Here is a 12,890-nt window from a genome sequence, read left to right on the forward strand (position 1 = left end):
GCGTCTTTCTTGGGGAGGGGAGGGGTGAGCCTGGAGATGGACACGCGGTGCCAGGGTTACAAACAGTAAGAAACACTTTATTATAACTTTACAACATATAAATAGCTGGGGTCAAATCTGTGCTTTCTGGCAGCTGGCCCCGCCCTCCGTGGGCTGCCTCGCCCCGTGCTGTCCCACGGTGTCCACTGTCCACTGCTGTGCCGGCCCAAGGCCAAGGGGGAGGCTGGAGGAAGGCTGCAGTCCCGCTCATGTCAGCACCCGCCGTGCCTGTCATCTGCTGGGGTTGCGGCTGCTGTGTAAGGACCGCTCTTCGGGGGTCAGGCCAGCGAAGAAGGGGTGCAGGAGGGCCTCCGCCAGGGTGATCCGCTGGGCAGGGTCAAACTCGAGCATGCGCCGCATGAGGTCAAACAGCAGCACGTGTTCTGGGGAGTCCTGCAGCATGTAGCTCTGCAGACACAAGGTGATGCTTCAGCCTGCGGGTGGCAGATGCTTCCCACCGGCCCCGTGAGTCCCCGTGCAAGCAAGTGCGGGGACCAGGCCTCCCTCGAGGCCTGCCCGGTTCCTTTGGGAGGGAGGGCTCTTCCAGTGCCCCCACCACAGCTGCAGCCCCTGGGGGAGGGGCGCAGAGTCCACACTGACCTTGAGCGGCTTACAGTTCTCCTTCACATAGCGCCCGTCTGAGCTGTCCTCATCCCACACCAGGCCGCCCTTGTAGAAGTACTTCTGCTTTCTGCCAGTGGGCACGGTGCAGGTGAGGGCAAGGCCCAGGCAGGAGCCCCGCGGGGTCCCCCCTCCCTGCAGCCCAGGTACCTGGTGCGGTGGATCATGTGGGAGGGGATGGGCCCCAGGATCTTCTCCATCATCACCAAGTGCTCACGGTTCTCATGGGTCTGCAGTGGGGACAGCACGCAGGGGTGAGGGGGGCTGGGAGTCTGCCCGGCAGTTGCCCGGCCTCCCCTCAGCACCGCTGCTGGTGACGCACCTGGAAGAGCGTGAAGCCTCGGTAGTACTCGAAGAGGATGCAGCCGATGCTCCACACGTCACAGGGCTGCGACCACCCCAGCTCTGCAAGTGGACACGGGGCGTGGCTAGCGGGGCCCGGGTGTGACGTGGCTGGCAGGGCTCTGCTGAGGCGACCCAACCGCAAGGGCAGGGCAGCCTCCTGTGCCGGGGGGCGCGGTGCTGCCCACCCGGCGTGGGCGGCAGACGCCATCCCGTCACTCACCAAGGATCACCTCTGGTGGCCGGTAGTGGCGGGTGGCGACAATGGTGGTGTGGTGCTCATGGTCAAAGGTGGCACTGCCAAAGTCGGCCACGCGAATGCTGGTGTTCTTCACAGACTTCTCCTCGCAGCTCTGTGGTGGCAGCTGATCAGTCCACGCCACCCCGCCCAGCCCCAGCCACCACGCGCCACTGCCGCCCGGCCCGCACCTTGTGCTCGTTGTAGAGCGTTTCAAACTCTGAGTTCACGAACAGGATGTTCTCCGGCTTCAGGTCCGTGTGCGTCAGCTGGTTCTCGTGCAGGACTGTGGGGGTGTGAGTGGGGCGCTGAGGCCGGGCCTCCCACGGGGTCTACCGCCCAGTCCTGTACCCGCAGGGCCTGTGGTAAAGGGATCGCCGCCTGCCCAGAGTCGGAGGAGCAGCCCATGCCCACGGGGGGGAGGTGGCTGTGGTGCCATTTGGCCTCCTTGGCCTGGTAGGACTGGGCTCAGGCCCACATGCCCTCCGCTGCCCTCCATGCTAGGTACCTGTTTGGTTCACCTATGGAGAACACCCCTCCACGGCCTGTGTACTGTGCTAACCCCACCAGATGGGCTCAGGCTGGCGGGCAGGCCAGAGGTGTGCAGACACCTTCTACCTCTTCCCTTGGGGAAGATGAGGCAGGATGGGTGGCCGGGCCAGTTTAAGTTCCCAGGAGGCCCCGGGGCACTCACAGCGCAGGGCGTGGCACAGCTGGTAGGCCATGTGGCGTACGTGGGGCAGGGGGTAGGGCTGGAAGTTGTTCTCCTTCAGGAACTCGAAGGTGTTCTTGCCCAGGAGCTCGAAGGCGATGCACATGTGGCCGTGGAAGTTGAACCAGTCTGACATGAGGACGCACAGGCTAGGAGAGCACGGGGGACTCAGGCTCTGTGTGGGGGCTCCCCAGCTGCCGTCCCCCGCGTGGGCTCTGAAGAGAGCCAGTGTCCACTGAGGGCTCACGTGCGGACACCTGGCCGCCGCCCAGCGGCGTGGAGAACCCAGCAAGGACCCCTAGGCCGCGTGCAGGACGGCGCGGGCGTGGCCAGGCGTGGGGTGCGGAGCTCCTCCGCCAGCCTCCTGGGCCGAGGCCACACTCACAACTTGTTCTCCTTGTCCTTCTCCTTGATCTTCTTGAGCACGTTGATCTCCAGCCGCGCGGCCTCGCGGTACTTGCCCACGTTCCGGATGATCTTCAGGGCCACCTGGGACTTCCCTCTAGGGCAGGAGGGAGCGCCGTCAAAGTCCTGCCCACCTACGGGCAGCCCCCCAAAACCGGCAACACAGGCTTTGGCCTTCGGTGTGATTGGCTGTTTGCAAATCCAGGGCAGAGGACACACCCTACACAACACCCGCACAATGCCCGGCACTGCAGCCGTGGCCTCTGGGACAAGGGCCAGGCCAAGTCCCCACAGCCACAGCACGTATATAGCAGGGTCCAGTAGTTTTGCACCCCACCCCAGCACCTCGCACGCAGAATTGAAAAAGGCCTGCCGGTAGTGTGTGCTCTGAGGCCAACCGGGGCCTGCGGGATGGCACCACCCCTGCCCATCCTGAGGCGTGGGATACCCCTCCTCCACCCAATTCTCAGGGTATGGACCTCAGAGCAGCCTTCACTCCACCCTTCTCCTGACAAGGGCCTCAGGCTCCTGTCCCCCACCTTGCTGACCCCGTGTCCTGCCCAGGAGCGGCTCCGGGACCTTGGCCGGGACAGGGTGGCTGCTCTTGGGGCCCAGGTAGTGGGTACAGTCCCCCAGCCCCCCTGCCTGTTGGGCCACTCTGGGCTTGAGGGGCTCAGGCAGGAGCCAGGAGAAGGAAGCTTTTCAGTGTTGTGTAGGTCCAAACCCCCTTTCTGAGTAGCTCATCGGCACAGCGCGCCAGCCACACGGGCGGCCAGCTCTGCCACTGAGTCACAGCCTCCAAAGGGCGAGGCCAGGCAAGGGCACAATGGGGCCTGGTATGGGGAGCTACAGCCTAGAGCCACAGGGGGGCCGGCACACCCTCTCATCTGCACACTTAGAAGCCAGGCGCCAGTGGCTCGCGCCTGCCATCCTAGCTACTCCGAAGGCTGCCATGGGAGAATTGGGGCTGGCTTTAAGCCAGTCTCCAATTAACGACAAAGATGGAAGTGGAGCTGTAGCTCAAGAGGTAGAACACCAGCCTTGGGCAAAAAAGCTCAGGGACATCCAGACAGCTCAAGCCCTGGGTCTGGAAGGTGGCCGTGAGGAGGCCTAAGTTCCTCTGCAGGGACCCACACAGCCTTGGACAGGCTCCAGCAGCATGCCCAACTCTGCCCAGCCACGGAGAGGAGGTGGGGGAGCTGTGGAGGGTGGGGAGGTGCGGAGCCTGCTGTATCTGAGAACTCAAGGCCCAGCCCTCACAGGTCAGAACACGGGCGCCACGACAGCACGGCTCAGAGGAGAGCTCCCGCAGCCATCTCCACGCCTCCCATCGGCTCTTCCTAGAACAACCGCTCACCTGGCATGGTCCAGGCACTCCACCACCTTGCCAAAGGTGCCTTCGCCCAGGTTCCCCACGATCTCATCTGCAAGAGAGAAGAGGCTGGGTGTGAGAGGCCGCAGGGCAGGAGGCTGGCGGCTCCTGCAAGTCCACAGCATTCAAATTCTCAAACACAAATTAAGGTTTCTCTCTCCCTGCTACACTCTTAAACAGCAGTTGCTAGCGCCTGAGCCATTCAGGCAATTACGGGTGGCCCCGCTAGGGCCCCACGCGCACTAGGCCCCTCCACGCAGGCGCGGTTTCGTCTAACGGGGGGTAGGAAGTAGAGGTAAAGTTTACGAAAGGTGGCTGTACATCGCTCTTGGAGCCAATCGCCGATCCGGCACACCAGGTGGCCCTCCTTGTCATCTTCCACACTCCGGCTGCTGCGCTTACTGCTCTGTTGGCTTCTCTGCATGCACCGCCCCCCGAAACGCCATCCGACCAATCGCATGGTGGGCGGTTCCGATTGACAGAGTGAGGTGTCAGTCAAAGGCAGAGGTGGAGACGGTGAGGAGCCGGTGGGTTGGTTGGTTGGATTTTCCAGATCCCAGCATTTCATAAGGCACACAGCATATATAACGATAGGGATATTGCAAGGGACACGTCAAGACACAAACTGACTTCAAAACAGAAAAGTAAAAACAGCTACAGGTATGTAAAGAAAACTCGGACATTAGCTGTAAGAGGAACGTCGCAAGTGCTCAGAAAGATGTCCGGCCTCCGCTGCCGAGGGGCCAGGTCCTCGGAACAGCCGCGCCCTGCCTCTCTGCTCTGCTCTCTCCTCTGCGCTCTCCCTCGTGTCCCCGCCCCAGGCCTTCTCCTGGCACCCCGGGCCAGCACTGAAGACACAGCCAGAAAGAAGAAACGGCGCAAGAAGGCATCTGGCTCGCCGGGCCGAGCGCCTGGGCCCACAGTGTGGAGCGGTCGCCGCGCCTCCTGGGCTCGGCAGCAGCCTGGCCCGACCGGCTTCTGCTCACCCACACGGACGGGCACTCGCCCGACAGCTGCCAAGCTGCCACCTGCCCCAGATGGCATCCTCGGCCACATTTCTACCGACTTCCACAAACAGCAGGCCATGCAGCAGTGGGCGCCTGCCACCCGTCTTGCAGGACGCCGGCCTGGCCAGGATCTTTCCAGGTCTCCTACCACCATGGCCCACCACCATGGCCCACACAGGCCCTGGGCCAGCACTCGCCCATGCCGCTCACAGGCCGGGCCCATCCTACGACGACAGAGGGCACCACAAAGAGAAGCTTCAGAGCCACAGACTTGCACTGCCACCCTGTGGCCAAGCATGGCACTGCTGAGCCACAGGCCTCGCTGGAGTCACCATGCTGGAGTCACCATGCCGAGTCAACCTGCTACCCAAGGCCAAAGGAGTCAAGAACAGCGCTGGGCAGAGGGAGGCCTCCCCGCTCCCTCCACGGCCGAGCAAGCCAAGACCGGAGAAGAGAACACAGCACCTAACCTTAGAAACAGCCCCACTTCTGCCCTGGGGGCCAAGGGCAGAGCGGGCTCTGGGGCTCTCTACAACACTGGCCAGGCCTGGCTTCACCCATGGCTCGCCACAGGACGAGGCCCCTTGTGCCACGTCTTCTGGTGACCCTGCACACAGGCAGCTGTCCCCTTCCACAAAGAAGCAAAGCTGAGGTCACAAGAGAAACTCTGGCCCGAGCTGACTGACCGGGCAATGGTGGCACACATCTATAGTCCCTGACACTTGGAAGGATGAATCCAGGAGTTCAAGACCACTCTGGACAATACAGTGAAACCCCATACCAAAAACAAGGGAAGGGAGAGGTGGGTGGGAAATCCGGTGGTGGTACTTGGCACTCAGGAAGCTGAAGCAGGAAGATCATGAGTTCTAGGCCAATCTGGGCTATATAACAAGATATTGTCTTGGGGATTCAGTTCAGATAGTGTACATAAGGCTCTGGGTTGGATCCCCAGGCAATGCAAAAGGAGAAGAAATGAGTTTTTAAAAGAAAAGGAACCTAAGATGACTGGCAGGTCGATGGCACCCACCCATGGTCTCTAGGGAGGGGTGAGGGCCCAGTCCACACTGGAAGCTCTCAGCTACGTGTGGATGTGAGGTGACCTCATCTGGACAGACCAGGCCACACGGCCAAATCCTCAGGAGCACAGAAGGGCCTTCCCGGCCGCGTGGCCCATGTCTGGAGCAAGTGTTAGACGTAGACAGGCTGGGGACCAGCCAGCGCCGGCGCCAAAGCCCCCGAGCCTGCCACAGGCACAGGAAGGACCAGAAGCTGGGACGGCGCGCACGCGCACGTGCATGCGCACGCACACAGTGTGGGCAGGGCCGGCACACTCACCCGGACCAGCCAACCTGAGATCACAGAAAGAGGTGAGGCCTTTGGGCCCGAGCTGGCACACTCTGGCTGCCACTCACCGAGGAGGCGCTGCTACAAGACCTGGTGCGCCGTTTGTGGCAGTGGTGCGCGTGCTTGCGAGTCCGGTACGGGGCCCTCTCCCGCGACCGCCGCCGGTGCCGAGACCGGGAAGTCCCGTAGCAGTCCTCCCCGATGGACGGGGTCCGATCCTCACACCGGTATGTGGTGCTGTCCCGGTGCTCCCGGTATCTCCTCTGGTAGGGCAGGCGGTCATGGCTGCCAAGAGGAAGACCAGATACTGGTCAGGGGGACCAGCCTGGTCCCAGGGACAAGTGGCCCTGGGGAGAGCCGGCTGGACCAGAAGCATCTGGCAGCGGGGGCAGGAAGATGCAAAGGCACACCTGCCTCCCAGAGCCTGGCCTGGGCACAGAACCCCTCCACTGCCGAGAGGCTCGGCACTGCAGGGCCTCCGGGGTGCCAGCTGCAGCTGGAATTTTGGCCCGGGGCCCAAGACTAGTTCAGGGACCTACCCATCTTTCCAAGTGGAGACTAGCTTTCTATTTCTCCCTGGCCCAGAAAATGCTGCCCCCCAGAAGGGAAAGAGAGGCACGGGGTGGGGGCAGGGGGCAGGGAGAGGCGCCCACTCACCTTCTGGACCTGGACCTCCGAGGCGGGGGCTCCCGTCGGGATGGGTACCGCAGGCGGCCCTCGTGCTCCCGGCTGTAGGACCGTCGCCTCTTCCAGCGGTAGCTCAGGTAGGGGTCTGGCTCCGGGGACCGGTATCGCTTACAGTGATGCATCTAGAACACGAAGAGACAGCTCCACTCAACACCGCCGGCTCTCTGCCACAGGGCTGCCCGGGGGTAGCCGCGCCCCCCAGAGAAGAGGCCCATTGTTCTGTTTGGGGGTGGCCCCTCCCTGGGGTTTGTGAAGTGTAGAAGAACTCTGAGGTCACACTGGCCCCGCAGCAGACAATGGTAACCCCCTTCCTCTAGTGAACAAACAGCTGCTTCCCCAACATGAGCATGGGCGGGCACATGGGGACCTGGGGGGTTCAGGCTCTGGGGTCAAGGTAGGAATGCAGGGTGGGTTGAGCCCTGACAAAGGGAGGCCAAGGACAGAGCAAAGGGGGGCCTCCTGCTTCGTTCCTTCTGGTGCATTGCCTGGCAAAGCCTTGAACTGGGCCCACTCAGGAGAAGAAGGCAGCAGACGTGGGAAGGCCGGCCCGTGGGGAGAGGTGTCCAGGACCTGACCCACACTCCCTGGCTCCAGGGGCCCAGCGGGAGGACGCCAGCATCCTCAGGGTATCCAAGTGCCTTGCCTCTGGCACATCTCAGGCCATCTTAAGTGCTTTCTCCAGCACAGCACCACCGCCCCTCCTCCAGCTGCCTTCTGCAGCCCCTTCCAGGACCCATCTCAGGTCAGTGACTTGCAGAGCTGTCTGCACAGGGTGGCAGCACAAAAGGTCCCTCACTAGCCCTGTCCAGCGGTGACTGAGGTCACCACAGGAGACTGCCTGGCTGGATTAGCCATCTACTGTGAGATGTGAAAGCCAGCCAGGTGCCACCGGCTCACACCTGTCATCCTACTACCTACTCAGGAGGCTGAGATCTGAGGACTGTGTTCGAAGCCAGCCTGGACAGGAAAAGTCTTTTGAGACTCTTTTTCTCCAACAATTTCTCCAACAAACCACCAAAAAGCTGGAGGTGGATCTGTGGCTTAAGTGATAGAGTGCTAGCTTTGAGTGAAAAAGCTCAGGGATAGCACCAAGGCCCTGAGTTCAAGCTCTAGGATGGAAGGAAAACAGCAAAAATGAAGATGATAGAGCCTGTTCCCTCTTCCTCCCCATCAGACCCCCTGACAGTAACTCCATTGATGGCGAGGCCAGAGACCACAGCCAGACTCTCCACATCTTCACTTGTTCAGAGACAACCTCCAGTCACGGGCAGTCCTCGGCTTGCCTGACCAAGCACATTTTAGACAAATCCACTAAGACTGTCCCCTCAGATCAGTACAGTCCAGCACAGTAGAAGGAGGTGACCCCCAGGAAGAGCAGGCTCAGGTGGCTGAGCTGCCCACACCCTGGGAAGTGTCCCCAGGGTCCCAGGACAAGCGCTCCCTCATCTCTCACCAGAAGCACCCCACCTAGGAAGTCTCCTTGCCAGCAGTCCTTGGAGATAAACACTAAGTAAAAAAACAAAAAAAAATTTTTTTTACCAGTCCTAGGGCTTGAGCTCAGGGTCCGAACACTGTCTGTGGGTTTTTTTCCCTCAAAACTAGAACCCTGCACCTTGAGCCCACAGTACCACTTTCAGACTTTTCTATGTATGTGGTACCAAGGAATTGAACCGGGTCTTTGTGCATGCTAGGCAAGCACTCTATCACAAGGCCAAACCCCTGGACCTTCAGTTTGTTTTGATGATCAGCTGACTAATGTTTCACTGCTTTCCTGCAATTACCCTGGCTCAGGTGCCCACGCTATGGCCTGAAAGCTGTGCCTCACCACCACTCACTAATTGGCTCAAAAGACATCCTCCTGGCCAGGGTACACGCCTTCTCACATCCCAGTGTGGTCCTGCCCCTCCTCCCTGTGTAAACAAAGCACCAGGTCTGGAAGGCACTGTCTAGTCCATGCCAGGACAAAGATTCCCCCCCCCCCCCCACCAAGGACCTAGATTCTTATGTCCACATGTTTACTTCAGTGCAAAGACAGTTCAGAGTCAGGTTTCAATTTGAGTAGTGGTGATGCCACTTACATCTGTTTGTCTCTGGACAAATTAGTTAACTACTCTCCTCTTCAACATAACCCCTTGCAAAGAGGAAACAAGAATCTTTTCTACAGTTCTGTGAGAGTTAGACATGTCTGTCTGCTTAAGCTATATTTAGCACAGGTGTAGGCCAACATAGGGTATTAAAGGTAGCAAACTCTGGACCCAGTTCTGGTGCTGCCACTGGTTTTTATGCAAATCACTCTAGTTACCTGGTTCCCAGGCCTGGAAAACCAGCCAGGCAAAAAGAGATGATGTTCAGAATAAAACCCATCAAGTGTCCTCACAACCCCCTCCCACACAGCAATTAGTGTCACTGCCCTAGAAGTTGTGCCAGGAGGATAGACTATGGGAACTCCTACTAGCCAGGGCTGAAGGGTTCTCTGTATGTCTCACAAATTGTTTCTGGTTGCCTGAGACCCCCAATCGATAGCTTAAAACTGAGGGTCACAAGTCTGCTTCTGTGAGTCTACTCCGCACGAAGGAGGAAAAGGCACCTGCCACCCTAGGCTCACACCTGTTACCTGAGCTACCCAGGAGGCTGAGATTCTAAGAGCATGGTCCAAAAACCAGACTGGTAAAGAGAAGTCCATGAGACTTATCTCTAACCAACAAGAAGCTGGAAGTGGTAGAGTGCCAGCCTTGGGGGTGGGGGTGGGGGGCGGTGGGAGCTCAGGACAGCACCAAGGTGCTGAGTTCAAGACCCGGTATGGGCACACACACACACACACACACACTCTGAAAGAAAAAAAGAAAAGATAATGTGAAGAGCGAGCAAGCAAGCCAAGGATGCCAGCTCTGAGCACCGACCGGCCCAGCCGGCCTCTTCTCTGCTGTTTCTGGCTACAGAACTGGGCTGACAACCCGAGCCAGCAGCCAGCCAGGTCAGCGGCTGCCCTCCCGGATTCCTGCCACCCCAGCGCCCCACGGTTATTTTTGGCTAGCAGAGCCCCAACCGCTGCCACCGCAGACCTGCCACCTCGCAGGCCGCCGCCGCCGCCGCCGCCGGGCCAGGCGCTCCTCCTTCTCAAGGGCACCGAGGAGGGAGCGGCCGGCCGCCGCCGCCGCCTCGACGGGGGCTCGGCTCTGGCGCTGCCCACCCCGGCTCCACGTCGGGGTCCCCGGCACTACCGAGCCGAGACGCCCCGCCACATCGCGGGGCAGCCCGGGAGCCGGCGCGGGGGGTCGGGCCTGGCTGGGGCCCCGGGCCCGGGTGGCTCCATCCGCGAAACAGAGACCCCCGAGGGGGCCGGCGGCCCTCGCCGGCGTCGCCTCCCCCGTCCGCCCCCGGCGGCCCCACGGGCCCCGGAGACCCCCGCTTCCCGTAACCGCCGCCGGCGGCGCCCAGGGCGGACCCGGCGGGCAGAGGCCGGCCCGGGCTGGAACCGAACTCCAGGCGGCACGCGGGGCCGGAGCGCGGGCCGGGCCCGAGGAAGCCGGGCCCGGGGACGCCTTTCCGGCTGTCCGGCCCGCCCCGGTCCCCGGCCCCGTCCCACCCCGCCCGCCAGCCCCACGCCGATCCCCGCCGCCGCCGCCGCCTCAGGAGCCGCGCGGGCTCCGCCTCCGACCCCGCGGGCGGGACCCGGGCCGGGGGGCTGCAGCCACCGCCCTCGGGGAGACAAGCGGCGGGTCAGGGGTGAGAGGTCGGGGCCGCGGCCTGGGCCAAGAAGTGAAAGAAACGGGGTAACCCGGGAGCCAGTGCGACGCCGGGGCCCCCGCGCCCGCCGGTCCGCGCCGTCAACTCACCCCAGCCGCCGCCGCGCCGCCGCCGCCGCCGCGGGTCCCCGGCCTCACTCACCGTCGCCCAGGCTCCGGCTGCGGCTAGGCCCCGCTCCCCGCTCCGAGCGCCGCTTCCGCTTCCGGCCTCCGCCCGCGGCGGCCCCGCCCCTCACGTGACGTACGCCGCCGGCCCCAGCGCTCGGGGCCCCGAGGCCCGGCCGCTCTAGCCCGCGACTCGAAGGCTCCGGGGGACCCGCGCAGCGCCCGCCGGGCCCGGCGGCCGGACCGCGCCACGTCCCCCGCCGCGGGGCGCCGGAGGCCGCGGGGCTCGGCCACCTGGATCCAGCGCAGCTCGCGCGCGCGTCCCGAGGAGCCCCGGCATTGTAGCCTCACCGCCGGGCCCGGGCCGAGGCTGCGGGCGACAGCCGCGAGAGACCCGAGGCCGTCGGGAGGACTGGGGAGGGGGCGCCCCGCCTCTGCGGGACCCCTGGGAGGACTGGGGAGGCCGGGAGGACTGGGGGCCCGGGAGGACCGGGGAGGGGGCGCCCCGCCTCTGCGGGGCCCGGGAGGACCGGGGAGGGGGCGCCCCGCCTCTGCGGGACCCCTGGAGGACCGGGGAGGGGGCGCCCCGACTCTGCGAGGCCCGGGAGGAGTGGGAGGGGCGCCCCGCTTCTGGGAGGTCCCGTGAGGTCGGGGTCACGACGCCCTGCACCCCGCGTCAGCAGCTTCCCCCGCGGACTCTAATTACCCCACGCCCCGTAGCGTGTGGGGCGGGGACTCCCGCAGCCCCGGCCTTGACCCGGCTTGGTGGGGTCCCGCCAGTGCCTCCCCCCCCAGGCCTGTGACCAGACCACAGTGCCCCTCCTCCCACCCCAGCCCCCCAGCGCCCCCGGGCCTCTCAGAGTCAGAGGGGGTGCTGTCTCTTCCCCTCGCCCCGTGGGGCCCGGCCCACATTCCCACGGCTGCGGGGGAACCCACGCGCATCTGCGGACGCACCTGAAGCTCCGGATCGGGTCCTGGCACCGGGCTCAGGGGGGCGGGGAGAACCTTCCCCCCATGGAGGGCGCCCACCTGTCATCCTCCCTACTCTGGAACCAGCCCTGGAAGAAAAGGCTGAGACTTCCTCATCTCTAATGAACCACCCAACATAAATAAAAGCTGGAAGTGGCCCTGGGCCTCAAGTGATGAGAGCTCCAGCGGCAAGCACAAAAGCTCCGCCATGGCAGCCTAGGACTGGCACACATAAACAGCCTTCACCTGAGGTTGAGGCACCCTTGCCAGCCCTTCCGTCTCCACCCCTGCCCGGGACCTTCTGGCCTCATCTCCCGTTGTCTCCTTTCCAGACAAACACACCTGCCAGGCCCTTAGGAATGGATCTAGATAAAGTTGGGGTAACTTTCCAATTCCACTTCAATCCTCCAGGGCTGAGGGGTCCCACTGGGCTATCCCAGGAGACTTGTTCTATACCTACTGTCACCCCCTTCTCCCAGGCCCTGGTCCCCAACCAATCCCTGTTGCTCACCCAGTCAATGCAGCTGAAGTCTGCAAGTGATACAAAGACCTTAAGGAGAAGCCTGCCCCACATCCACATGACCCCCTCCCCCAATCCCCCCTTCCTCCACTCCTTTACTGGGTTCCTGATCACCCCTCCAGGCTCCCCATACCATCTTAGTCCTGCCCCCATGGGCTGACTTTTCCTGACCCATTTATTGGAGATGAGTCTCACAGACTTTCCTGCCCAGGGCTGGCCTAGAACCTCAGCCTCCTGAATAGCTAGGATGACAGGCAGGAGCCACTAGCGCCCAACCAGTATTCAAGTGTTTAATGACCCAGTGTCTCAGGCCTGGCCTGGAGAAACTGTCCAGGCCCTTACTGACATGCCACAAAGCATTCTTAGGTGAGGCAGCGTCTCAGGCCAGCTGGGGGACAGTGGTGAAGATTTGCCCAATGGGAGCCTGCAGTAATAGACCCTCCCCCCCCCACACACACTGCAGGCCCCGTCCCCATATTCAAGCCAAGGCCCAGACTCTGGTGTAGTCAGCTGGGCCCCTAGCTTTATCAAAGGCTGCAGACAGCCCTGCCCACCAAGGGTGTGTGCACCCAGCCTGACGCGCAGGGGACCCCATGCAAGGAAAACAAGGAGATAAGGGACCATCTAGAGGCTGCATCTGCCCTTGGAGTGTCCTGGGAACAATGAAGGATGGTGCCACACAGGTCCTTGGGGAGTCGAAAAGTCAGTGGCTGGGAGCCCATGGAGGTTGGCATCTGAGGTTCATAGCTGGGAGACCTGGAGTCCGGAGCAGGGCACTGGGGA

The 12,890-nt window shown here is 62.6% G+C and overlaps 1 protein-coding gene across 3 annotated transcripts; it reads right to left on the reverse strand.

The window, feature by feature from the left end:
- Positions 1–169: 169 nt before the first annotated feature.
- Clk3 (CDC like kinase 3) lies at positions 170–10,702 on the reverse strand. Of its 3 annotated transcripts, none has more exons than XM_090321525.1 (13): positions 10,604–10,702; positions 6,738–6,889; positions 6,149–6,365; positions 4,051–4,147; positions 3,715–3,781; positions 2,338–2,454; positions 1,935–2,101; positions 1,432–1,526; positions 1,226–1,355; positions 983–1,065; positions 811–890; positions 640–730; positions 170–447 (listed from the first exon to the last, which is right to left on the reverse strand). In XM_090321525.1, exons 2-13 carry the CDS (start codon positions 6,887–6,889, stop codon positions 271–273), a joined length of 1,473 nt encoding a protein of 490 aa, XP_090177651.1. In that variant the 5' UTR covers positions 10,604–10,702; the 3' UTR covers positions 170–270. The 3 variants fall into 3 exon arrangements, with proteins under 3 accessions (XP_090177651.1, XP_090177654.1, XP_090177653.1); XM_090321528.1 differs by having other exon boundaries at positions 10,656–10,671; XM_090321527.1 differs by lacking the exon at positions 10,604–10,702 and adding an exon at positions 9,830–9,853.
- Positions 10,703–12,890: the final 2,188 nt, after the last annotated feature.

The sequence above is a fragment of the Megascapheus bottae genome, chromosome 30, assembly GCF_031878675.1.
Source record: "Megascapheus bottae isolate mThoBot1 chromosome 30, mThoBot2.hap1, whole genome shotgun sequence".
In the NCBI taxonomy this organism is placed as follows: domain Eukaryota; kingdom Metazoa; phylum Chordata; class Mammalia; order Rodentia; family Geomyidae; genus Megascapheus; species Megascapheus bottae.

Excerpts from the sequence above, each read along its gene's own strand:
- Clk3 (XM_090321525.1), bottom strand. The coding sequence starts at position 6,889 with ATGCATCACTGTAAGCGATACCGGTCCCCGGAGCCAGACCCCTACCTG. Across the intron at positions 6,366-6,737 it reads CGGAGGTCCAGGTCCAGAAG|CCATGACCGCCTGCCCTACC; the intron begins GTGAGTGGGCGC and ends TCCTCTTGGCAG. Across the intron at positions 2,455-3,714 it reads GAGTGCCTGGACCATGCCAG|AGGGAAGTCCCAGGTGGCCC; the intron begins GTGAGCGGTTGT and ends CTCCTGCCCTAG.